The sequence below is a fragment of the Globicephala melas genome, chromosome 14 (assembly GCF_963455315.2).
Source record: "Globicephala melas chromosome 14, mGloMel1.2, whole genome shotgun sequence".
NCBI lineage: Eukaryota > Metazoa > Chordata > Mammalia > Artiodactyla > Delphinidae > Globicephala > Globicephala melas.
Genome location: NC_083327.1, coordinates 8724082 through 8751006, shown reverse-complemented (window position 1 = coordinate 8751006; position 26925 = coordinate 8724082). Strand labels below are relative to the sequence as shown.

General features: G+C 36.2%; 1 protein-coding gene across 16 annotated transcripts in view; it reads right to left on the bottom strand.

The window, feature by feature from the left end:
* Positions 1-26925, bottom strand: part of RIMS1 (regulating synaptic membrane exocytosis 1) — a 474220-nt gene that overhangs the window by 252121 nt on the left and 195174 nt on the right. For 14 of the 16 annotated variants that reach the window (XM_060283406.1, XM_060283407.1, XM_060283403.1 and 11 more), the window contains 2 exons: positions 26554-26767; positions 24565-24576 (listed from right to left, as the gene is read on the bottom strand). In XM_060283406.1, the coding sequence (XP_060139389.1) occupies positions 24565-24576; positions 26554-26767 (226 nt within the window). The remainder of the gene's footprint in view (positions 1-24564; positions 24577-26553; positions 26768-26925) is intronic. The other 2 variants (XM_060283404.1, XM_060283405.1) reach the window with 2 other exon arrangements.

Below are 26925 nucleotides of genomic sequence, written 5' to 3'. Positions count from 1 at the left end.
AAACATTAACCCCAAAAGTCTGCCTCTACCATTGGTGATATTTTCAAATGATATGTTCTGCAAATCAACTCTCATTATAATATTATTGCTGTCACTAATGTTAATTTGGTCACATTTGGGCCGTCCTCTTCCTATTCTGTCTTCAGGGAGGAAAGGGTCACTTTCCACTCTGCTCAGTATAGGAGGATTCTAACCCCCGTCACATTTGAGAATGCAGACTGATGACACTCTCCTCGCTAATCACAGTTTGTGTAACCAGCAGATGTAAGGGACAGGTATCTCTCCACCAAAAGAAAGCAACAGAGTTAAAAAGATATATTGAGAACTCAGTAGGTAATTAATCGATGCCTGAGAAACCAAACTGATCAGTTCTTATTTCCTTCTTACAACCCCTTCTCCTTTATAATTTTGTACTTTCTGAACTGTCAAATTTCTTTGAAATAATGGTGTGGAAATTTTCATAATTTGGTGGAGTCCCTCAAGGTTATTTTTTAAAAAAAATTTTGCCAATTTCCTTTTTAAAAAAAGTAATTGTCTGGTCTTCTTTTTCTTGATTAGCATGGGCTCTTTTCCAGTGCCTTAGTGTATTTTCCTCAAGGAATATCAAAATTTTAATCCTTTGACCTTTTTCTCAACTTCCCAGATAGTCTGTGGGACAGAATTTTGCCCCTCCAAGATAAATGGTATCAGACATGTGTTCCAAAATATGTTTAAAAATAGTGTGTTATCTGTGGAAGAATAAATGATCACTAAAATAATAAAAACACTAAGATAAAAAAATGTACAGTAACAGAATTATGTTGATGCTGCTGTTGGAGAATTTGGTGGATCAAACTACACAATATCCCCAAAACACACGTCTGTAAGAAGATTATCCATCATTATGGCCTATTTCCATAATCAGGCTCTACCTTGATACTTTATTTTAAAAATGAATGTGGAATATACACAATTTATGCTTAACTGCTGTAGCAACATCGATAAAATATTGACCTAAAAATAATCAAACCTCACAGCAAAGGAATGAATATACGAATTAAGTAAAATAATGCTTTATCTGGAAAATAAAGCTGGTGTACCAAATAAATTCAGAAAAAAAAGTCGTTGGGAATAACTTAACACCACGTAAAAGGAAATGCCATTCAAGCGTATGAAATAATCAAGTGACTGAAATAATCACCTAGTCAGAGAGTTTGGGCGGACACAAATAATGGGTAAAGAGAGAGAAAAAGATAATTTTAAATTCAAGACAGCAAGCAAGAGAAGAAAAGAAATAAAGAAATGAAATTCTTCCTAGAGTAACTGAAATAAAATTTGGGTAAGCCCTAATTACTAAAATCAACTGGTTGAAATTGTTTTTCATTCTTTCTAATTATTTTGCGAGATTCAAAATAATGTGGGTAGAAGACAAAACTTGTAAAGGAGGGTCGTGGAAAAGTTGTATCTTATAATATCTGAACAGGAATCACTGGTAACAAACAGTCTAGCTTAGGGTGTTCCGGCATGAAAGGCCAGGCCACATTTGGGTTATTATAATTCATGGATGCTCTGGGGACAGTGTGGGTAGGTAGCCATAATGTACTGACTGGATGCAGTCACCATTTTACTACAGATGTCCCAAGCTAACAGAGAAACTCTGTCCACTTTTCAGCAGTTTGCAATGAGTAAAAGAAATATAGTTTAATTGATTTTAAGAGAAAAAATCAAATAGAGGCCCAACTGCATTTAATGAGCAGTAATCATGAATGCTCACCGGGCTCTTTCTCTTCCATTTACAACACAAGTCTTTACGTAAAAAACATGAATAAAAAAAGACTTATACTCGTATAGTTTCCCAATGCCGGAAGTTTCTTACTATCTTTTTATTCAATTTCTCTGAGCAGTCAGTAATGTGTAATAATATTGTTTCCATATTAAAAGTGGAAAACTAAATCCAGAGAGGCATGATTTTTTCCCAGGTCATAGGGCTACAACTCCGGCTAAAATGACCCAACTCCCAGGGGCTGCTGTTATCATCACCCCAAACACAGCCATTTCTTACACCCAAAGAAAGTCATGTGGTACATATATATACAATGGAATATTACTCAGCCATAAAAGGAATGAAACTGGATCATTTGTAGAGATGTGGATGGACCTAGAGACTGCCATACAGAGTGAAGTAAATCAGAAAGAGAAAAACAAATATCGTATATTAACACATATATGTGGAACCTAGAAAAATGGTACAGATGAACCGGTTTGCAGGGCAGAAATTGAGACACAGATGCAGAGAACAAACGTATGGACACCAAGGGGAAAGAGGGGTGTTGGGATGAATGGGGAGATTGGGATTGACATATATACACTAATATGTATAAAATAGATTAACTAATGAAAAAATAAAATAAAATAATTGCAAAAAAATAAAGATGAGTAAGATCCCAGATACCTCCAAATTTCAGAAAGTTGCCTCTAACTTGATAACCTCTAAGAATACTTGATAGCTGGTCTCTTGTTTAGCTTGAAGACACAAGTACAATGAGTTGCATGCTCTTGGCTGTATTAAAGGGTGAGGTTTCTCTCTGTCTTTACAGTCTCTTAGTGGACTGTCTGTGATATACATCACATTCTGGCTTAATGCTTATTCAGTAATAAGACTCTTTTCTTTCTCCACTGCCTTTGTGGAGAGGTTTTCTGGGTTGAGGAGAGACTTTGTTTTTAATTTGATTTCCCACAAAGCTGGACCAGAGGCACAGAGCTTCTGCTTCATAAGATTGCCAGGCTGCAGGTATGGCACTGAGCCTCCAACAGATAGTCTCTGTGGTCGCTGTTGTGGACTCAGGGACTGGAGGGGCCTTACGATGGATGCTCTGGTAGTGTATACATAAGGTGCATGTCTGGGGAGGAGTAAATCTCAATGATTTACTAGGGGAGGCTAGGAGGAGTAAATCTCAATGATTACTGAGACTGAATTTCCTGTTGGCCTCCTAGGATGAAATCTCACCCTCAGAATTAAGTTAAGGGAAGTTAAGATGATTTAAGTGACTTCACATCGTTACCACACAGTTAGTATCACTAAAATTGGGGAAATCAAATACAGTGGAGCGGAATCTTTGCACGCAAGATAATATACACAAGTTAAGGGGAAAGAAAACCTTCACGGCATGTACTGCTATCAGACTACAGCATGAAAGAATGCAGATCAGAGTTGGAGAAGCGAAACTGAAGCTCATAAATTAAACGTGCCTGACGTCTTTTCTTTTTGTTGACAAGAAGTAAACATAAAGTATTAACGTTAGTAATACCGTAAGCACCAAAATATCTGGAAAAAATATTTCTGGTAAAGGGGTGTTATATATTGGGCCGGGTGCCCTCCTCTCAGGTGGGGGGGGGCAGTTTCAGGACATGAAAGCAGAGAAGTTTTGAGAAGGAATTTTGGATTTTCATCCACAAAATTATACAAGCTGGAAAAGTGATCCAGAATTGTGTTCCATCAGAATATCGATTTTACCAAGAATGCTACATATAAATGAAACTTGTTAGAAGAAAGAAAATAAGGAAATCTAAGTATTTATATACAGTTTTTATGTTTTTCCCCTATTGAAAATCAACTCTCTCACACTTAAAAGAGAAAAGGAAGAAGTAATTTTTAGCACTCATAGTTTTATAATACTCGTAACTGTAAAAATGATTCTTCCTGAATGCACTGAGAACACCTTCTCATCCTTTTTAACTTGTGATATGTCACAATTTATCAATTTTAATGTAATTTTAATAATTTAAGAGTGAAACCAGGGATACGCATTATAATGAGTGTATTGTCAAGGAAATAGGTTTCTGTTTTGCTTTGTGATGAAATGTAGATATCTTCTTATCACAATAAAAAGTTTAAAATGTTAATCATACATTTAGTTTTAAAATTTATACACCAAGCTTCTTAGGATAATTTCTATTATTAATAGAAAGGGACTCCAGTTGGCCTGCATATTTAGGAATCCATGATTTAACAAAAATAGTCACAGATACATACATATATACATGTACATATATATAAGTTATTTTAGTAGTTTATATAATGCATTGTATTAAAAATTACTGGGACTTCCCTGGTGGTCCAGTGGTTAAGACTCCACGCTTCCAATGCAGGGGGTGTGGGTTTGATCCCTGGTGGGGGAATTAAGATCCCACATGCTGCACAGTGCAGCCCCCCAAAAAATTACTTAACTACAAATTATACATTAATGTTGCATATTTTTATATGTGTATAACATTAGTTTGTTAACATCTATTATTCACCAGATATTTTGCTAAATCTTTGACTCATAATCAGCTTATTTAATATTCACGAGCCAATGAAAAATGTATCCTCTCTCTCTCTGTCTCTCACACACACACACATACAAACACACAGTTTTAGAAGTAAGAGAAATAGTGGATCAAATTAATAATGCAATGGGACTAATTGCTGCTTTTGGTCTGCTCAGGGCCGATTTGTAGTACTGATCTAAAGATGGTCCTAACGTAGGGTCAGCAGCCTGCAGGCCAAGCCCTGCCTGCCACCTCTATTTGAATGGTCCGGGAGCTAAGAATAACAATTACATTTTTATAACGGCAAGAAAGACAATCAAAAGAAGAAGCGTATTTTGTGATACGTGAAAATTATAGTATGTTTCAGTAAAGTTAGACCACACCAAGCCACATTGACTCATTTACATAGATTTGAGTTGCTGTGAGACACCTAACGTATTTACTATCTGGCCCAATACAAAAAAAGTTCCCTGACTCTTATAGCATATGAAGATTATGAGAATTAAATAATTCTCAAAAATGTAATTATATGGAGGTTTTGAAACAGTAAATCCTGTGGTTATGAGTCCTTGGAAATGCATTCTGTGTTATCTCATCGGAGTGGAACGTAGTAAAGCTGTCTTCAATCTGCTTATAGTTTTCTTGATTCTGACAATGATCTATTGATCGAATCCTCATTCCTCTGCTTTTTATGAAATCTCAGCCCACACTCAGGATTATGGATTCTGATGTGACACCGCCCACTGTCAACGTTTGCACTGACTCATCTTGATGACTCCTGTTAGCAACCTAACGAGGGCCCCATGGTGCAAGCTGAGCAGTGAGGGGTGGGTCCTGAGACAGCCCACTGCATCCGTCCGTATAAGACCTGAAGGAAGGGTAGTTCAGGTGACCTCACCTGCTAGAAGATGGGTTGGATTTGTGCCTAAACTCAGACTCTCTCGCCTTCACTCTTGTGTTCCTCGCTCTAGTCCAGACTGTCTCAGTGGGCATCTCAGCAATGTTACAAGAAATAACATTAAGTGGGAATAGAAAAAGATTCATACGTTCCCTAAACAAAAATGTAAAGCAATTATATATCTACATTCTGTCATTATGAATCACTCCTTTGCAGCAACATGGATGGACTTAGAGATGGTCATACTAAGTGAAGTAAGTCAGACAGAGAAAGGCAAATATCATGTGATATCGCTTACTGGTGGAATCTAAAATATGACACAAATGAACTTATCTACAAAACAGAAACAGACTCACAGACATAGAGAACAGACTTGTGGTTGTCAAGAGGGAAGGGGAGGGGGAGGGATGGATTGGGAGTTTGGGGATTAGCAGATGCAAACTATTATATAGACAATGGATAAACAAGAAGGTCCTATTGTGTAGCACAGGGAACTCTATTCAATATTCTGTGACAAACCATAATTGAAAAGAATATGAAAAAGAATGTATATATGTATAACTGAGTCACTTTGCCATGCAGCAGAAACTAACACAACATTGTAGATCAACTATACTTCAATAAAATAAATTTTAAAAAAGAATCACTCATGCAAGCCACAGTTTCTACTTCTAAAATATGTTTAAACATGACATTTATATTTGTATCACTGGAATTAAATATTTCAAAGATAATAATATCTTTAAGGCTTTCTGTGAATACAAACAAAAAAATCAGGTTCAGAAGAAAACACCTTAATTCAAGAAATTAAGAATATGAATGATCTTCTTGCTACAGTTATAGGAAGTTATTTGTACTGCATAATACAAATTAAATGACACTGACTTTGCAGTTGAATAAAAAGTAGGAAATTAAATTATTTTATAGCCAACTACTTAAGTAGTAGAATTAGTTACACAGTTTTAGTTTTCTGAAATAAAATTAAAAAGAAACAGCACCTACAAAAATCCTTAAAAATCATAAAAGCATGCAGCAACTTATTACAGAAGAATACTATATTAGCATAATATTCTATTTTTTGCTTAAATGTTTTCTAATGCATTAACAAAAAATCTAAGTTGGGAAAACACTTTTTTTCAAAACACTGACAAGGCTAAATAAAGACAATCTCAAATGTCTGGAATAAATATAATCACTTTATAAAGCTAACTTGATATTGTATGTTTTAATTGGCTTATGAAGGATGACAAAAATGCTATTTGCATTATTGCATTATGTATTTGGGTCACATACTTCTAAAAATAAGCTCCTTATGATAAAAGAGTGAATTTAGAGAACAGATAAAATCAGTTTCTAATACCATACTTGGCCAATAACATGTTATTTATTCTATACATATCTAAGAAAATCAATGCCTATAATAAGTACTTGACTTTCAACCAAATTCATATGCCTACCAAAGATACAAATCGAAGTAATTTATTCCAATTAATAATAAAGTACCAACCAAGAAGTGTATGGTTAAGAAGCATTCATGAAATGGAAACTAGATTACTTGCAAATCTTGAATGAATAGTCCCAAACAGAAAAATCTATCTGTGCCCATTCTTCATGCATGTACCATTTCCTACTGAAGTTGGTTCAGATTTGAGCTTAGTAAGCTGGAATCTTGTGGGGAGCCTCCTTTGATTCTTTTGAATTCAAGTATCTCCCAGGAAAATAAAATATGGTCCATGTCATCCAAGCAGTTAAAGCAAAGTGAAGGAGTTAAAACATGCCCACAAATAAAATGTGAGATTTAATATACCCTTTAAAATCTGTTATAAACAGTAGAGACTGTTTATAACCAGAGAATTTGTCTTAGAAGAAATTAATCACATCACTTAATTTAAAGTCATGAGCTCTGATGAAGGTACCTTGGATTTCCAACCACATCCTATCAACATTCTGATGGAGAGAAAAATCACTAAACTTCTTTGGCCACAGTTTTCATCTCTACCTATAAAGAACTACTATGACTATCAGTGTGGACATAATTTCATGAAATAATGCAAGTTGGAAATTACTTTACAGAACATTTAAAAAGTACTAAGTGGATTAAAAGACAAATTATAAAGTATATCTTTGGTTCATTTGCATTTGTTAAAGTGTGCCAAGTCAAATTCTAATTCTCTCATTTTCTCTAACCATCACAATACTTTACTTCATTAATGAGAAAGTTTCAGTTCAACAATGAGTTTACACAATCCAAACATTTTCCTTTTGAAAATAATTTCAGGATACATCAGAGAACAATTGCTTTAATTGTTCAGCAATGTTTGATATAGTAATATTTCATACAATATTTGCTTTAAATATAGTGTTTTATTAAAAAAACACTATAGAGTACATTATTTTGTGTCCGGATATGTGTTTTAGGGCAAAGAGTAAAATGATCAAAAAGTGTCTTGCATCAAGCTTTTATTTATATAGCATTAACCACTAATTTGAAACTACTTAAAAAATTTCTCTGATATTATAATATCATTGCACATTTGATGTGTATTTTCTCACTGCAATAACTAGGATCCAAACACATTACTGGATTTTACTAATGGGCAAGTCAACCCAGTAAGAGTTGGAGGTGACAAGAATTCAAGAAGAAAAAATTACTCAGGGTTACATTAGAAGAAACTAAAAGTACTAAATTTTTGAAAATACTCAACAAAAAGAGTATTTTTAAAATCTTTTGTGTTGACTATTCCAGAGTAAAATTAACTTTAAATATTATCCATGCCTAATGTCAGCATAAAAACTCTTGGTTTTTAAACTGGGGGAGGGTTTATCATTCTATTTAAGCTCTAATATTCTTTGTTTAAAAGTTCAACCTTATCAAAATTACTCAATAAAATTTCAATTCAAGAAGGCAATTACCTAATCCTCCAAATGTTATAAAAGTACAAAAGTAAGAATATCTGGATATGTTCTGTGAAACAAGGATGGACACCATGAATAGGTCAGAAACTTTGAGAAATTTTTGGAAGACACGGTCCAGGTAAGAATGGGGATACATGTATACATATAGATGATTCACTTTGTTATAAAGCAGAAACTAACACCATTGTAAAGCAATTATACTCCAATAAAGATGTTAAAAAAAATGTAATCCGAAAAAAAAAAAAATAGAAGAATCAAGCTGAGTAGGACACGGGTGAGGGAAGGCCGGGATGTGGACAGGTTCCCAGAGGTGCTTAAGCTAAGGAGCACGTGGTCATGGAGCAAGGAGGACTAGGGTCCAGTGGGAGAGAGAGGGCAGAAAAGGCCTCCAAAACCGTGCCATTGCTCTGCACGCTGCCCCAGGGCTGCAAATTTTAATCCCCACTTTAACAAGCAAATAGAGCATATGAAGTACAGCGGGGCTTTGCCCAGTGACTTTCTCAAGGCAGGAGGATGGTGCTGAGTGGAGAACAGGTTCTCTGCCCTGCTGACACGAAGCTCACACTACAGACACTAACTGCATCACAGTCACGGGTAACGTGATGTGTCAACTTGACCAGGCCACACAGTACCCAGATATTGGGTTAAATATTAATTCTGGGTATGTCTGTGAAGGCGTTTCCAGACAAGATGAGCATTTGAATTGGGAGACTGAGTAAAGCAGATTGCCCTCCCCAGGGTGGGTGGGCTGCATCCAATCCCTTGAGGGCCTGAACAGAACAAAAGTGTAGAGAAAGGGAGAATTCACTGTCCCTCTGACTGTTTGAGCTAGGGCTTCAGTGTCCTCCTGCACTGAGGTCAGGACCCCATCACTGGGCCCACTGGTTCTCAGGCCTTCTGGCCTGCACTGGAAGTAACTCCTGGTTTTGCTGGGCCTCCCTACCACAGACAGCAGGTCATGGGGCTTCTCAGTCTCCATAGTTACATAAGCCAATTCCTTATAATAAATCACATATATTGGTTCTGTTTCTCTAGAAAACCCTAACACAATCACATAATTTGTAACGTGCCTATCTAAGCCAGGCATTGTTGCTGGCACTGGGAATACTGCACAGAATAAAACAAAGCCCCCTCTTCGCAGAGCTCACATTGAACAAAGAAACAGGAGGGGAAAGTACTGTGGAGAAAAATTAAACATGACACATAGGAAAGGATAGCATGGTAGGGGAGGTGCCTACAGTTTTATACGGGGTGATTAGAGAGGGCCTCTTTGATACAGTAATATCTGAGCAAAAACCAGAACACAGCTCAGGACTGAGGTATGAGCAGCGTGCTCCAGAAGAAGCAGCAGCTGTGCTAGGACCTAGGCAAGTTTTTGTTTAGTGTCCAGTAGGGACAAGAAGAAGACCACCAGCAAAGGCAGTGAGCAGGTGGGAGATGGTGGGAGAGGGTGCCTCTGTGTGTGGGTACAGATCACGTGGAGTTTGGGTACCACTCTGAGGGGCTTTGCTTTTACTTTGAATGAGATGGGAAGCCAACATGGGGTTTTGAGCACAGACATGAGATGGTCTGTTTTCCATTTTAATATCATCACTCTAGCTAAGATTGGGCTTGGGGAGTGGCATTTTGGGGGCAGAAAGGAGAGGTTGGTTAGCAAACCAATGCAATAATTCAGACTAGATGATGTCTCAGAGCAGGCTAGAAAAGGGGAAGTGGTGAGAAGATGCTGCATTTTGGTTATATTTTGAAGATAGAGACAACAGGATTTCCTGATGGGTTGGATATGAGATATAAGAGAAGAAAAGGAAAAAAAAGAGAGAGAGAGAAAGAGGCAAGTCAGGAGGATTCCTGGGTCTTTGGTTTGTGCTCCTTCAATAATGGAGCTGCTGTTTCCTGCAGTGAAGACTGTGCAGTAAGCTAGCTTGGGGGGTAAAAATGGGAGTTGGGTTTTGCATGTGTTAAGTTTGAGATGCTTCTTGAACATCTGCAGATGCATCTGACTGCCAATGTGAGGTCTCCCCCACCCAGAGGCCCCCCCTCTCTGTTTACTAGGACAATTAGAACTCTGACCTGTCACGGACACTGGGAAGCTTAGAGGGGTCTACAGTGGTCAGAGACAAGTCTGATGAACAGAACTATTGGAGAGAAAGAAATATCAATCCTGAATGATACTGAGGATGTTGCCAAAGGAAAGGGGGCCACCTGGAGCTCAAGTCTGAGTGGCAGACAGTGATGAGGCCAACCAAGGAACCTGCCCTGAATTCCCTGCTGCAAAGCTTCCCCCCATAGCATCACACTCACACCGTCCCAAAACCTGACAGGTGGGACTGTTAGAAAATGAAAGCTTTCTTCTTCATCTAAAGCTAAAATTTAGACAAGGGTTCAATCTCAAATTTTGAGGATGAACCAATGGGTGAAATTTTCCTTTGAGAAAAGTAGGATTTTTGTGAGGAATCAGAGCAAATATTTCCATAAGAAACAGCCATTTTATATATTACAAAAATTGGGGGAATAGTGACATAAAAAAGAAAATCCACAGTCCGTATTGTTAGAGATTTGAGAAAACATTTCTTGCATGGAAACAAGACAATCTCATCTAGAAAATTTTGCTTTTGGATAATTCAAAATTCAGTGGAAGGATTATTATGTAAGAAGAGCTTTGAGATTCTGAAAACTATTAGTAATGGAAGGTGGTGAATATGATGAGAAAAAACATGAGACATCATCTTTTAAGACATCATCAAAATTGTTTCTTTTTAAAGAATAATTTCAAAGTAGAAACACAAGAAGTGTTCACTATATAACTTCTACTATCCTTGGTACCATCTTTTTTTTTTTTTTTTTTACTTTTTATTTTTTGGTATGCGGGCCTCTCACTGTTGTGGCCTCTCCCGTTGCGGAGCACAGGCTCCGGACGCGCAGGCCCAGCGGCCATGGCTCACGGGCCCAGCCGCTCCGCGGCATGTGGGATCTTCCCGGACCGGGGCACGAACTCGTGTCCCCTGCATCGGCAGGCGGACTCTCAACCACTGCGCCACGAGGGAAGCCCCTTGATACCATCTTTAAACCATGTCCTGTAATTCATCTTAATACCCCAAATTTACTTTTTACCAAAACGTGAAAATAAAGCAAAGATAGAGAAAACAAGTGAGCCAGACATAGGGCAAAACAAGGGGTCTTCACTTGTACTTAACCCACAAGAAAAGCAGGAGGATAGTCCTTCGTTCTTTAATCTCCAAGAGCATAGAGAACTCAAAGAAAAATAAGAAGAGAACATACTATCCTGGTAAATAGAAAGAAAAGGCTGAGTTGGGTGACAGTGTTGATATGGTTCCTAAAATAGTTCAGGGATAGTGGTGATAGTGGCTACAACAGTACGTTATTGGTCAATAAAAATACTTGATTGATTTTTATGAAAATTTAATTTTTGACAACACAGATGTTTAGAAATTAAATGCACAAAGTTCTTTTTTCTTCCATTATGAAACAATTTAAAAGGAATTTTGGAAACAAAATATTTGCTGTTGAAGTTTATGTAAGAAAAGACTCTATTGCATGTACATATTACATAGCAATGAAATACTCAATGAATACATTTATTAAATGCCATAGTAAAGAAGTATATGAAAACGACTTCTTAAGATCTAGGTTCCTAACTTCAGTATGACTACAAGATTTAGAACATATTAAAAATGTTTTAAGTGTCTGCAAAACTACTCTAATAAGTTTAGAACATATTTTATAAACTTTTAAAGATCTCTCTAAGACAGCTCTAATAAATAGAATATGGGAAATAGTCATAGTCTATTAGACTTGTGGCTTTTAAATAAATAGGCGCAAAATACTTTTGGCACTAAAAGGTTTGAGTAAGGATGTTCATAGAATTACCAGATACTTGTCATCATGTACACTAAGGGGAAGCTTTTGAGAAACTATTTCTTTAATGTGGTGTTCCATAAATATTATTATGCATCAAACAGAACACACACACACACACACACACACACACACACTTTAATCTGAAACTGTTAAATAGTAAGTTCACAGAAAGAATTTTTTATATGAAATTAAACAGAAAGAGTGCATCTTGGCATGTATCACCATCAAAATTGCATTTGTTAAAGCAATTAGTAGTTGATTCTAAAAGAATAAAATTATATATAAAGATCCTATGGGAAAAAATGTAAATTAATGAATGAAAAAATGAAAAATGAATTAATAAGTGAATAGATGAGTGTTAACATAGAACTATCAAGAGTCTGTTTGAAAGGCACTTCTAGAGGAGCTCTGTAGACTTCCACTCCATAACTGGTGAAAATTACTTCTTAAAAATAACCATTTAAAGTCCCTAGAAATTATCCAAAGGGCATATAGCAAATGGACAAACATTTATTCAAGAAACTCTACTAAATGTCCATAAGAAAAGTGAGGGTCTGTGGCATTTGAGCTACAACCCACTCCCTTCATCCATCCAAGCTCAGCAAGATGGAAGTGCCATCCGTGGGTTCAGCCAAGCACATGGGCTCCCTCTTCCCACAGCCCCCAGTCAAGGGCTATAGTTCCTGCCCCAGCAGGTAAGGTCAGCAGCATATCTCATCCCTGCTTCCAACTCTATTCCAGGCAAGTGCCATTGAGTGGTCAAGGGCTCACTTCCTCCACCCATCTGCCAATCCTATGTTAAAGCTCTGCCTCTGCTGTGGCAGACCAAGGTTGCTGGACCCCAAACACCCTTGTCCCAGCTTGCTCATAGGGTGGAATTTCCACATCAGGAAAAGTACATCAAGAATACCAGGGATTACTGACCTCATCCAGTGTGACACTCATGGAGCAGAGGTGTCTATCTGAGAGAAGCAGGCTGCCATCCCTAACCCCAGCTCCAGAGCAGTGGCATGGAGTTCTGACTAGTGGAAGAGACAAGCCATAGAAAGAGAGAGTTTTGTATCTTTCTCTAAGGGAAATGATTTCATTTGGAACAGAGGTTGGGAACACTCAAGCATAGCACCACTGTTAAAAACAATGCAGATTTTGGTGCTGAGCCATAAGGAGAAGACTGACAGCTCCATGATAGCAACAAGGGAAACAAAAGACAAGCAAGAAGCTTAACAGAAAGAAACAGGGAAGCAGATAAGGAGAGTCTGGAATTGGAGCAGACTTTGAAGACTGGCTTCAATACAAGCAGAATACTGAGATCTTAACTGGGAGATCAAGAAAAGAGAGCAGTGGTTAAAGACTGCCTGGTTAAAAACACCAGCATCCCTGATGGGAAGGCTAGAGTGATGTGTGCATGCCAAAGCTGTGCCCACAAGTAGCAACATCAGAGGCTGCACACTGCAGGGGAAATTGGTTTCACTGAAATAGTGCAACCAACTCACTAAACAGATAAAGAAGCAAACAAGCAAAAAAAGGCCCCAGGAGTGGGAACTGGGATCGGTAACCAGATTTGCCAAATATATAATCTAAAATGGCCAGTATCCAACTATAAATTATGAGGCATGCAAAGAAATAGCAACATGCAACTCGTTCACAGAAGAAAAAAAAGGACCCCCTTCAGAGAGGGCCCAGATGTTGGACATACCAGATGAAGACATTAAAAAAAAACTATTGTAAATATTTTCAAAGAGCTAAAGGAACTATGCTCAAAGAATAAAGCAAGTTATGACAACAACGTCTCATCAAATAGAGAAGATAGATAAAGAGATATAGCTTACTAAAGAAATAAAATGATTCTGGAGTTGAAAAGAATAATCAAAATGAAAAATTTACTAGAAGGGCTCAACATTAGATTTGAGCTGGCAGAAGAAAGAATCCATGAACTTAAAGACAGATCAATAGTGATTATGTGACCTAATGAAAAGAGAGAGGAAAGAATGAAGAAAAATGAACAGAACCTCAGAGAAATGTGGGAAACCATTAGCTGCACCAACACATGTGCAGTACGAGCTGCCATAATGAGGAGAGAGAAAAAGGGACAAAAAAAAATTTCAAAGCATCAAGGGCTGAAACTTTCCCAAATTTGACAGAAAACACTAATCTGCATGTCTAAGAAACTAATGAACCCAACTAGGAAGGACACAAAGAGATTCATACTTAGACAGTTGCACATCACAGTAAATGTTGAAAACAAAAGGCAAAGAGAAATTTTTGAAAGTAACAGAGAAAATAGACTCATCACACACAAGAGCTCTTAATAAGATTAACAGTTGACTTCTCATCAAAGACAATGGAGGTCAGAGGGACTGGGATGGTATATTTGAAGTGCTGAAAGAAGGAAAAAAGAAACTGTTAACCAAGAATCCCAAAACCAGCAAAACTATATTTCAAAAATGAAGGAGAAATACACTCCTAGGTAAACAAAATCTGACAGAATTCATTGCTAGAAGACTCATCTTTAAGAAATACTAAATGAAATTCTTTAGGCTAGACAGTAATATGAATTCACATGTAAAAAAAAGAACTATGGTAAAGATAATAACAGGGATAATTATGAAAGTATACTTTCATATTTCTTCTTTGTTATCTTAAATTATTTAAAAGTAGTATAAAACAGTATTAATATACTAGTATTGTTAAGTCTATAGCATAAAGAAATTGCATATATTTGGCAATAACAACAGCACAAAAGAGATGGATGGAAGTAACTTTGGACTGGAGTTAGGAAATGACAACAGATGGTAACTTGAAGCCACAGGAAGAAGTTAAGAGAACCAAAAATAGTAAATAAGAATGTTATATAACATATCCTGTAAATGTATACTTGCTCTGATTTCTTCTCTCAGCTTCATTAAAAGATAAAACCATATAAAGTGATAGTTACAACAATGTATTATTGGACTTGTAACATATAGACATAAAATATATAAAAACGATAGCACAAAAAAAGGGAGAAGGGTGAATAGAGTTATGTAGAATGGACATTTTTAGCTTTCACTGGGATTAAGGTAGTATAAATGTGAAGTAGATTCTGGCAAGATGGGTGTAATAGATACATGTATCAAATCATCATATTGTATACTTTAGATTTACACAATGTTACATGTCATTATATCTCAATAAAGATGGAAAAAAAATGTATACTGGAAACCCTAGAGTCACTGAGAAAATAACTCAGAAAATACAGTTAAAAATCACTGAAATAATTAAAACATGCCTAGAAAATACTCCATTAATGCAAAATAAAACAGTAAAGGAGGAACAGTGAGGAACAAAAATAAAAAAAAAAGAGAGATAAAAAGCACAATGTAAACTAGGAGACAAAAATACAATCATATCAATAAAAACATTAAATATGAATGGATTACAAATCTAATCAAAAGGCAGATATTGTCAGCCTGGATTTAAAAAAAAACCCAAACCTAAGTATACGCTGTTTGTATAAGACACACTTTAGATTCAAAGACAAATGTATGATTAAATTAAAAGAATGGAAAAGGATATACCATGTAAATAGCAACCGAAACAGAGCTGGAGTAGCTATACAAATATCAGATAAAATAGGCTTTGCTTGCGACTAATAATTTATTCCCCACTAGTGGCAGCAATGATAGGGAATCTATCTACTGCTGAAATCTGTTGGAGGAAGACCTCAGGGATGTATGGAGAGTTGGATGGCTGGTGACAGAAAATCTGGTCATCACTGCGTCTCTGTGTGGGTCTATTTGCATACTGCTGAAAGCTTTCATCACTCAAGAAAATATCCTGCACATGCTGAAAAAAGAATGGTCTTTTAGAATCTGGGCTTAAGCTTCTGTGTTAATTTTGGACCTACGGCTGAATGGTAAAAGAGAAGCTGCTAGTTCTCTCCACATGTTTAAAAAATAGTCTTTTCAATTGGCAATGAAAGTCTCTTACTTTGTGTGCACCCTAGGGATAGCTGGTCTAGACAGATATTAGATTCCAAGTTATCCTAAACTCAACAGAGCTCCTGTTCTGATTGCTTTATATAGGTTAATAAGTACTTATGTAGTTGTAACATAAGAGACATAAAGAATCACCAAAGAAGAAAGAAACCAAACTTCTAATGCTTTGAATATGATAGCTTTAAAAAAAATCTATTCTCAAGAAATGACTCACTTAGAAACATTTTCATGTAAGAATCTAAATCCACACAAAGTGAATCCTTGGAGATATAAAACTCGTTTGATAATTTTGGTTTAAAAACAGCTTTGTGAAAAGCACAACGGGATACCACATCACTTCACAGGCAACATGACGGCTATAGTAGAAACAAATCCAGGTAGTAACAAGTATTGATGAGAATGTGGAGAAATTGGAACCCATAAATACCATCATGCAGCTGCTTGGGAAAACTGTCAGTTCCTCAAATTGTTAAACATAAGGCTATCACGTGACACAGTAATTCCACTTCTAGGTAAATGAACAAGAGATCTGACCACTTAGGTTCACAGAAAGCTAGGCAGTTTGCCATGGGTTAGTCTTTAGCTTTGTGAAAGCTCTGCCTCTCACAGTCCCTTTCCTTAAATTAGAAGGGTTTTCTCTACACCTTAAGAGGCATCTGTATTGAACATTGGTTTGTGAAATTGTAATTTCTGGAAACAGGTTTTATAAAGGTTTTAAACTATGATTTCAGGAGTGGGGACAAAACCAGGACTATAAACATCCCAATGATTAATGAATATTAACAAATGTTTCCAGAATAGTAATGCTAAATTCAAGAGATTAAAATTCTATGCCCCTGAAAAAAAGTGTAGCAAATCCCTAAAACTGATTTGTAACAATTTTTTTATTATTTTCATGATCTAATGAAAGTTTCTACAACTTGATGTTTTACTCCTCTCTCAGACAAGCATGACACAGTAAGAGAAACCTTGAAAAATCTAATCAATTAAATTGCTTAATGAATGTTCTCCTCTCAGTGTACCCTAATATTTCCTTATTAATATGTTTATTATTTATAAACTTTTCTACTTAGGCCCATACTGTCTTTCTGGGCAGAATCTCTAACAGAACATTCTTGCAAAGAAATCCATAATCAAAGCATCTAGTTAAAAAAGAGAGAGAGAGAGAAACATGAAAGTGGACGCAGGCAAACTCTTACAGTCATTTTTTTCAAAAGATTGAAGGTTGAAAATTATGGTCAGATGGCTCATCATACTATGGACTAAATATGCATAATTCTGAGAGATTTTTTTCATAATGAGAATAAATATTTAACACAATCATGCAAATCATTTAAAAAATGGATATGATTCTACTGAATTGCCTGTATTTATCTAACCCTAATGAGAGTAAAAACAAAACAAAACAATTTTGGTATTTAAAACAGAGTCCATGAAAGCAAAGTTCTTTATTGCTGCCAGAATCAACCTCCCTACAGATAACAACTTGGGGTGAGGACAGTTCCAAACTCAGTTGGTGCTGTCCCATTCCACCCAACCCTTACACTTTGAGTTTTTTTCTATAAAAACATACTTTATCAGCATATCATTTAGTATGATTTCTATAAACAAACACCAATGAAAGGGTATGAGGAGCCAGTTAAAAAAATCATGACTTTGTAAACATTGTACCTCATTAATTATCTTGATATAAAAAAGTTTCTTTGTACATGATGTATAAAAGGTAGATATGTGTAGCTTTCACATTAAAAAAAATAAGAAAATGGTCATGTTCTGTTTTTCAGAATATTGCTGGCATTTATTATAAAATACTCTTAACATATAACACCTGACACTTTTATTTGCATGAAAATAAAGATTAACTAGAAAGGTAGCAAGTTCATTTTTAGTTGCTTTATTCATCAGCCAGTTACCCCCACCAAACAGGAAATACTGATCAAATTTTACAGGAAGTCCCAAAGAAATTGAGTTTAGAGGATGTAATTCAGTTCACTTAGTAAGACCAAAGTGTTAATTTACTAAAGGAGTTATCTAAAGTTAATACCCTGTCATCAAACAGATGATAAAACAAAGACAAAAACAATTTAAAGATATAACAATTGTAAATATATATGCAACCAACATAGGAGCACCACAATACTTAAGGCAAATGCTAACAGCCATAAAAGGGGAAATCAACAGTAACACAAACATAGTAGGGGACTTTCACACCCCACTTTCACCAATGGACAGATCATTCAAAATGAAAACAAATAAGGAAACACAAGCTTTAAATGATACATTAAACAAGATAGACTTAACTGATATTTATAGAACATTCCATTCAAAAACAACAGAATACACTTTTTTCTCAAGTGCTCATGGACCATTCTCCAGGATAGATCATATCTTGGGTCACAAATCAAGCCTCGGTAAATTTAAGAAAATTGAAATCGTATCAAGTATCTTTTCTGATGACAACACTATGAGACTAGATATCAATTAAAGGAAAAAATCTGTAAAAAATACAAACACATGGAGGCTAAACAATACACTACTAAATAACCAAGAGATCACTGAAGAAATCAAAGAGGAAATCAAAAAATACATAGAAACAAATGACAATGAAAACATGATGACCCAAAACCTATGGGATGCAGCAAAAGCAGTTCTAAGATAGAAGTTTATAGCAATAAAATCCTACCTCAAGAAACAAGAAAAATCTCAAATAAACAACCAAAGCTTACATCTAAAGCAATTAGAGAAAGAAGAACAAAAAAAAAACCCCAAAGTTAGCAGAAGGAAAGAAATCATAAAGATCAGATCAGAAATAAATGAAAAAGAAATGAAGGAAACCAAAGCAAAGATCAATAAAACTAAAAGCTGATTCTTTGAGAAGATAAACAAAATTGATAAACCATTAGCCAGACTCATCAGTAAAAGGAGGGAGAAAACTCAAATCAATAGAATTAGAAATGAAAAAGGAGAAGTAACAACTGACACTGCAGAAATACAAAGGATCATGAGAGATTACTACAAGCAACTCTATGCCAAGAAAATGGACAACCTGGAAGAAATGGGCACATTCTTAGAAAGGCACAATCTCCTGAGAATGAACCAGGAAGAAATAGAAAATATAAACAGACCAATCACAAGCACTGAAATTGAGACTGTGATTAAAAACCTTCCAACAAACAAAACCCCAGGACCAGATAGGTTCACAGGCGACTTCTATCAAACATTTAGAGAAGAACTAACAACTATCCTTCCCAAACTCTTCCAAAATATATCAGAGGGAGGAACACTCCCAAACTCATTCTATGAGGCCACCATCACCCTGATACCTAAACCAGATAAAAGTTGTCACAAAAAAAAGACAACTACAGACCAAAATCACTGATGAACATAGATGCAAAAATCCTCAACAAAATACTAGCAAACATAATCCAACAGCACATTAAAATGATCATACACCATGGTCAAGTGAGGGTTATCCCAGGAATGCAAGGAATCTTCAATATATGCAAATAAATCAATGTGATAAACCATATTAACAAATTGGTGGAGGAAAACCATATGATCATCTCAACAGATGCAGAAAAAGCTTTTGACAAATTCATAGAATTTTATTTATGATAAAAACTCACCAGAAAGTAAGCATAGAGGGAACTTACCTTAACATAATAAAGGTCATATATGACAAACCCATGGCCAGCATCATTCTCAATGGTGAAAAACTGAAACCATTTCCACTAAGATCAGGAATAAGACAAAGTTGCCCACTCTCACCACTATTATTCAACATAGTTTTGGAAGTTTTAGCCACAGCAATCAGAGAAGAAAAAGAAATAAAAATCCAAATTGGAAAAGAAGAAGTAAAACAGTCACTGTTTCCAGATGACATGATACTATACATAGAAAATCCCAAAGATGCTACCAGAAAACTACTAGAGCTAATCAATGAATCTGGTAAAGTAGCAGGATATAAAATTAATGCACAGAAATGTCTTGCATTCCTATACACAAATGATGAAGAATCTGAAAGAGAAATTAAGGAAACATTCCCATTTACCATTGCAACAAAAAGAATAAAATACCTAGGAATAAACCTACCTAAGGAGACAAAAGACCTGTATGCAGAAAACTATAAGACACTGATGAGAGAAATTAAAGATGATACAAACAGATGGAGAGATATACCATGTTTTTAGATTGGAAGAATCAACATTGTGAAAATGACTATACTACCCAAAGCAATCTACAGATTCAATGCAATCCCTATCAAACTACCACTGGCATTTTTCACAGAACTAGAACAAAAAATTTCACAATTTGTATGGAAACACAAAAGACTCTGAATAGCCAAAGCAATCTTGAGAGAAAGAAAAACAGAGCTGGAGGAATCAGACTCCCTGACTTCAGACTATACTACAAATCTACAGTAATCAAGACAGTATGGTACTGGCACAAAAACAGAAATATAGATAAACAGAACAGCATAGAAAGCCCAGAGATAGATAAACCCACACACATATGGTAACTTTATCTTTAATAAAGGAGGCAAGAATACACAATGGAATAAAGACAGCCTCTTCAATAAGTGGTGCTGGTTAAACGGGACAGCTACATGTAAAAGAAGGAAATTAGAACACTCCCTAACACCATACACAAAAATAAACTCAAAATGGATTAAAGACCTAAATGTAAAGCCAGACACTATAAGATTCTTAGAGGAAAATATAGGCAGAACACTCTATGACATAAATCACAGCAAGACCCTTTTTGACTCACCTCCTAGAGAAATGGAAATAAAAGCAAAAATAAACAAATGGGACCTAATGAAACTTAAAAGCTTTTGCACAGCAAAGGGAACCATAAACAAGAAGAAAAGACAACCCTCAGAAAGGGAGAGAATATTTGCAAATGAAGCAACTGACAAAGGATTAATCTACAAAATACACAGGCAGCTCATGCAGCTCAATATCAAAAAAACAAACAACCCAATCCAAAAATGGGCAGAAGATCTAAATAGACATTTCTCCAAAAAGATATACAAATTGCCAACAAACACCTGAAAGGATGCTCAACATCACTAATCATTAGAGAAATGTAAATAAAAACTACAATGAGGTATCACCTCACACCAATCAGAATGGCCATCATCAAAAAATCTAGAAACAATAAATGCTGGAGAGGGTGTGGAGAAAAGGGAACCCTCCTGCAGTGTTGGTGGGAATGTAAATTGATACAGCCACTATGGAGAACAGTATGAAGGTTCCCTAAAAAACTAAAAATAGAACTACCATATGACCCAGCAACCTCACTACTGGGCATATACCCTGAGAAAAACATAATTCAAAAAGAGTCATGCAGCTTCCCTGGTAGTGCAGTGGTTGAGAGTCCGCCTGCCAATGCAGGGGACATGGGTTCGTGCCCCGGTCTGGGAAGATCCCACATGCCACGGAGCCACTGGGCCCATGAGCCATGGCCACTGAGCCTGGGCGTCCGGAGCCTGTGCTCCACAACGGGAGAGGCCACAGCAGTGAGAGGCCCGTGTACCGCCAAAAAAAAAAAAAAGGAGTCATGCACCACAATGTTCATTGCAGCTCTATTTACAATAGCCAGGACATGGAAGCAACCTAAGTGTCCATCGACAGATGAATGGATAAAGAAGATGTGGCACATATATACAATGGAATATTACTCAGCCATAAAAGAAACAAAATTGAGTTATTTGTAGTGAGGTGGATGGACCTAGAGGCTGTCATACAGAGTGAAGGAAGTCAGAAAGAGAAAATCAAATACTGTATGCTAACACATATATATGGAATCTAAAAAAAAAGGTTCTGAAGAATGTAGGGGCATGACAGGAATAAAGACACAGATGTAAAGAATGAACTTGAGGACTCGGGGAGGGGGAAGGGTAAGCTGGGATGATGTGAGAGAGTGGCATGGACATATATACACTACCAAATGTAAAATAGATAGCTAGTGGGAAGCAGCCTCATAGCACAGGGAGATCGGCTTGGTGCTTTGTGACCACCTAGAGGGGTGGGATAGGGAGGGTGGGAGGGAGACTCAAGAGGGAGGAGATATGGGGATATATGGTTATGTATAGCTGATTCACTTTGTTATAAAGCAGAAACTAACACACCATTGTAAAGCAATTATACTCCAATAAAGATGTTAAAAAAAAAACCAATTTAAACAGGCTGTGGGGAAATCCGCAGTATCCCTATATATTTAGACTTCAGAGAAGTCTTTCGATGAAATAAAAATTATCATTTTATCTCTCAGAGTGTGCACTTTACACACGTAATAATTTATAATGAGATTATTTTGTACATGCGTCAAGTGCAAAGTGATTCTTCATGGCAAGCTGTTTTCTTTATAAGTACACAATCTCCCAAATTACTAGAGGTGATTTAGGCTAAGAGTGAAGTTTTGAAATAAAATATTGCCAGGCTGCAAAAGATGTGATCATTAATACTTTTCACTGGACTCAGTAAAGAAATATTTATGTCCTAGCTATCCTTAGGTCTTCATATCATACACTAGTATTTTAGTCACTTTATTCACCAATTTAACAAACTAAGTAGACCTCATCATTATTTTATTGAACAAGATGGAGATTCCTTTTAGGAAAGTTTTATTCATCCTTATTAGTCTTTGCTTTCCTCTCATAGAAGCACCCCCTCCACACATCTGTAAATTATAATTTCTCTACGAAAAATAAAAGATCTCAGAGGAATAGGGAAAGAAATAGCAATAAAGTACTTTGCTTAATACTTGGCTATTCTCTTTAACACAACTAAGACAAAATCTGGCTTCAGTTTCCTTGGACCAAAATGGAAATTCATCGTCAACCTCAATCAGCTAAGAAGCATTTTAATGAAATTTTGACGGAGTACTTAAACATAAATGGTAGATATATGCGTTCTAATCAAAGTGAAGATAATAATTGAAAGTGATTGTATTTTACAGGTTTTTTTCATTCTATTTTTGACTGACAACCACAAAATCCCCCTGAATTCTTATTACAGAGTCAGTAATCATAACAAGCACAAATACCCTACCTGTATGGGAACAATCAATCTGGCCAGCCCTACGGAAGTAGCTGAAGTCTGCACAACACCAGCATTATTTATGTACTTAAACTTTTATTCTTTAAAGGATTTTAAAATTACCTACATTTCAAACGTAGACTCATCCAAAGTAGTGTTCATGAAACCAAAAGTGTGATAGTCTAATTATGTTTTTTTCTAATACAATACATTACACGTATCCCCCGCTTTTTAAAAGTTCCCTTCACTCCACTTTGCTTTTACGAAAGAAAAAAGGTGAGATGTGAAAATTAGCGTTCCGTGTTTGTTTTGGAGTGAGCTGTTATAGAGGTAGTACACACCCAGAGCAGAGAGAGCAGCCCTGCCAAGCTCCTTCCCCAGGGACCGCACTCAGCATCTCAGCATCCAGCCACCACAGCTTTGAAATGTGTCTGTGGGCATTTGTGCCTTATCTGATTTATTTTGTGCATTCGTTAGCAAGATATGTCCAGAGGTAATTGTTTCTTCTCTTTATGCCATTTGGTCTTACAAAAGTTTTCATAGAAAATCTCTATTTTCAGATAGTGGGGGAAACCGGTATTGCATTAAAATAATAGCCCCTAGAATGATCTCACGTACCACCAATGGTACAGGCAAACACATTTAGTGAAAATAACTACCCTATATAATACCCTGATTTCTTTTTCATAGAAAAAACTTATGAACATATACTAACATCAAGTTTAAAAACACAAGTTAATGTTCAGCTTAATGTCAGGCTTGCTGCCTACACACTGCAGTATGTAATCTAAACTTTAAAACAGTTGAATAGAGGCAGCTGAGTTGATATATTGAACCCAAAATACTCATTGCCTCAGTCTCATATCGGGAAATTGTAATTTACACCAAATGAAAGTGTATAGTATGTCTGCAAAGGACAGGCTGATGTAAGATTCCACTTGTCTCCTATCTTACTGAGTACATCCTCTGTGATTTCCAAGACTGATAAGAGTTAAAGGTGACCTTTTACTTCCTTAGGAGTGATTTCAATGCATGAGGGAGAAGAAAAGAGCAAAACTGTGGTTCAATATGACAACTCTGCTACTTGTGTTCTATAGAACAATCATTTTATTCTGAGCTCTTGATTTTAATTTGATCCATTCTCTCCACTAAATCAGTACATCCCATTCCTCCTGCTGTAGAGTTTCAAATCACCCGCCATGCGTCCAATGGGTGATGAGAAAGGTAAGGCCCATTAGACTTTATTGTTCCTCAAGGCAGATGAATCATCCTCAAAACTCAGGGAGCTAAGAGGACAAATGAGCTTCATAATGATTTAAATTATGTTAAAATATCACCGTTCCCATGAACACAAACTACCCAGACTTTATCTATTAATATAAAACCCTGTAATGCTCCTAGATGTTCATTTTATTTTTCAATGAGAGCTACGAATGAGCTCTTCCTAGCATGTAATTTCTTTGTGAAATATAGTGATTAACAACACTAGGTGAAACATTCACTTAATAAAGTTCACAGCATTGTAATAACAAACGATAGAAAAGAAATCATGGATTCTAACCACTTTGTCCTCCTTTGGGAAAGCATCCAAGGAAGCAGAGTAAAGAGAGAGGGAAAAGAAGAGAAAAACAAAAATAAGGCATATATTAATAAACAGATTTTAAGAAAGCAATCATGTGTTACTTTAAAGTATAAAAGCACAGGTAGTTTAAAAAGTAAATATTTATTCTCACCAAAAAATAGTCACTGTTCAATCTTTTGTTGAAAATACACATATACTGATCCTGCTATAGGTTAGGTACAAAAGTTGGGCACTATAATTTCAGAACTTTCGAGAACTCGGATTATTAAATCTACATTTAAATCATTCTTCAGAAAGAAAACTTAATTCACTACCATATTTAGTCCACCTATTATTGAAAAGACATATTAAAATGCATAAAATTTGAATGAATAATTATATCAAATTACTCTTAAAATATTTATAGTTATGACCTGGAAAAAATCTAAGAATGGGAAGTGTTTGTAATAAATAAAAATGAGAAAAGGAATCTGTTAATCATTTAGCCATAAATTATCCCACAAGGAAGATTTATTCATAACAAGTATTTCAAAATTTACAGTGTCACAGGAAAAAAACAACTTTATACAATTTTGTGTCCTTTGTCCAAGATTAAATATTTTAAGTTGTGCTTTGTTTTGTTTTGTTTTTTGAATATTTTTTCCAAGATTGAATGGGTTTAGTAAAGATGGATGAACTACATTAGGCCTGCTTGTCTGCTCAAAAGCATAGGTACCTCTTAGCTCAATTTCCTTTAAACCCCTCTCCTGTTTAAAATATGAGTTTGATTCTATGTTATTGGATTGCCTCAAACCTATAATGTGAAGTTAAAAGCATTCAACAGCTATGGGCACTCAGCCCATTTGCACCCTAGCGTTCAGCGTCAGCACCCTTTCAGATTGGACAGTACCCTTACTGTATGAGTTGTTAATATTTTGAATACCATCACAGGTCTCATTTGCAAGAATTCATTCCAAAAAGTGTGTTCAAGAACTAAAGAAGGGAAATTTAACAAATAGGTCCTGTGCACTTTTTATGCACCAGACACGATCTCAATCCAAGCTTGTTTTCGAAAGGCTTTAAGGTAGCATACGAGGATTAGCTAAAGCACATAACTTTTAGGAAGACAAAAGAAAACTTATGTGACCATAAGAACGGAACATAAAGAAAAATTAAAGTTGCATAGATTTGAATTGTTTTAATTCTCATAACAACCATATGCATTAATTACTACCATACAGTTTCATAGATAAAGATGCTGTTGCTCGGAGAAGTTAAGGCTACAAAGAAAATAGTAGGCTCATCTTAAGTTTAATAATGCATCTATTTTACTAAATGTCTTAATTCCCCTAGAAGAGATTTTAGAATAATACCCTACTTACAACTCAAATACACTACCAAAGAATACAATGTTGATGGGTAGGTTCACTTTAATTTTAACTGTGATTTTCCAAATTAGGAAGATATAAGTGTAAACCACCACTTTCCCCCACGAAATTAAAATTTTGACACACTCTTTAAATATCCAAATAATTTTCATAAGACTTAGCACTCTTTTCCTTTTTTAACATGATAGCAAATTTGAAGTTACTCTCACAGAGGCTAATTATTGCTTTATACATGATTGCATTGGGTTAAATTTAATGCCACACAATCTACCTTGATTTTATCTTCATTCAATCTGAAACATATGTTGCAGAAATTCAAGGTAGGTTGTTTTGTTCTGCTTTTTTTGTACAAGAAGAATTGGTGGTAACACGCTTCAAGGGTTTCATAATTCACGATACTAAATCTACATTAACTACTTTCTTCAGAAAATAAACTTACTCCCATAGGTAATCTGTTGGTGTTGAATGGGAATCATTTATCGAGATACACACATACAGAAAGCGCATCTTTTATGAATTATCTGCATCGCTCGTCCCCTGCTCTGGTCACGGGGGAGGCGGGGCGCATCCACCTGTGCGCACCGTGGGCGGCTCTACTCACGTTGTTGGACCGCAGGGACACGCGGCCCCCACAGCGCGCGCAGAACTTGGTGCTGCAGTAGGAGCACAGGTGGCCGCAGCCATCGGCGAACTTGGTCTTGTGGCAGATCCCGCAGGTCGGAGCATCGTCTTTGTGCTCACCCTGGTAACGCCGTGCTTCTTCCCCTATTTTTCTCACTTGCTCCTTATAGCTTTCAAATTGTTGATGCAATCTCCTGGGCAGAAGAGAAAATGGGAGCAAGCTAAGGGAATGCTGGAAACGGGAACAAAATCACTTTTTCGTAGCAGAAGAGACGTCTAGCTTTTGAACTGAAGCAAAACATACGAAGCCACTTTCCCCCCTAACCTTACCACCAGAGGTAAGAAATGTATT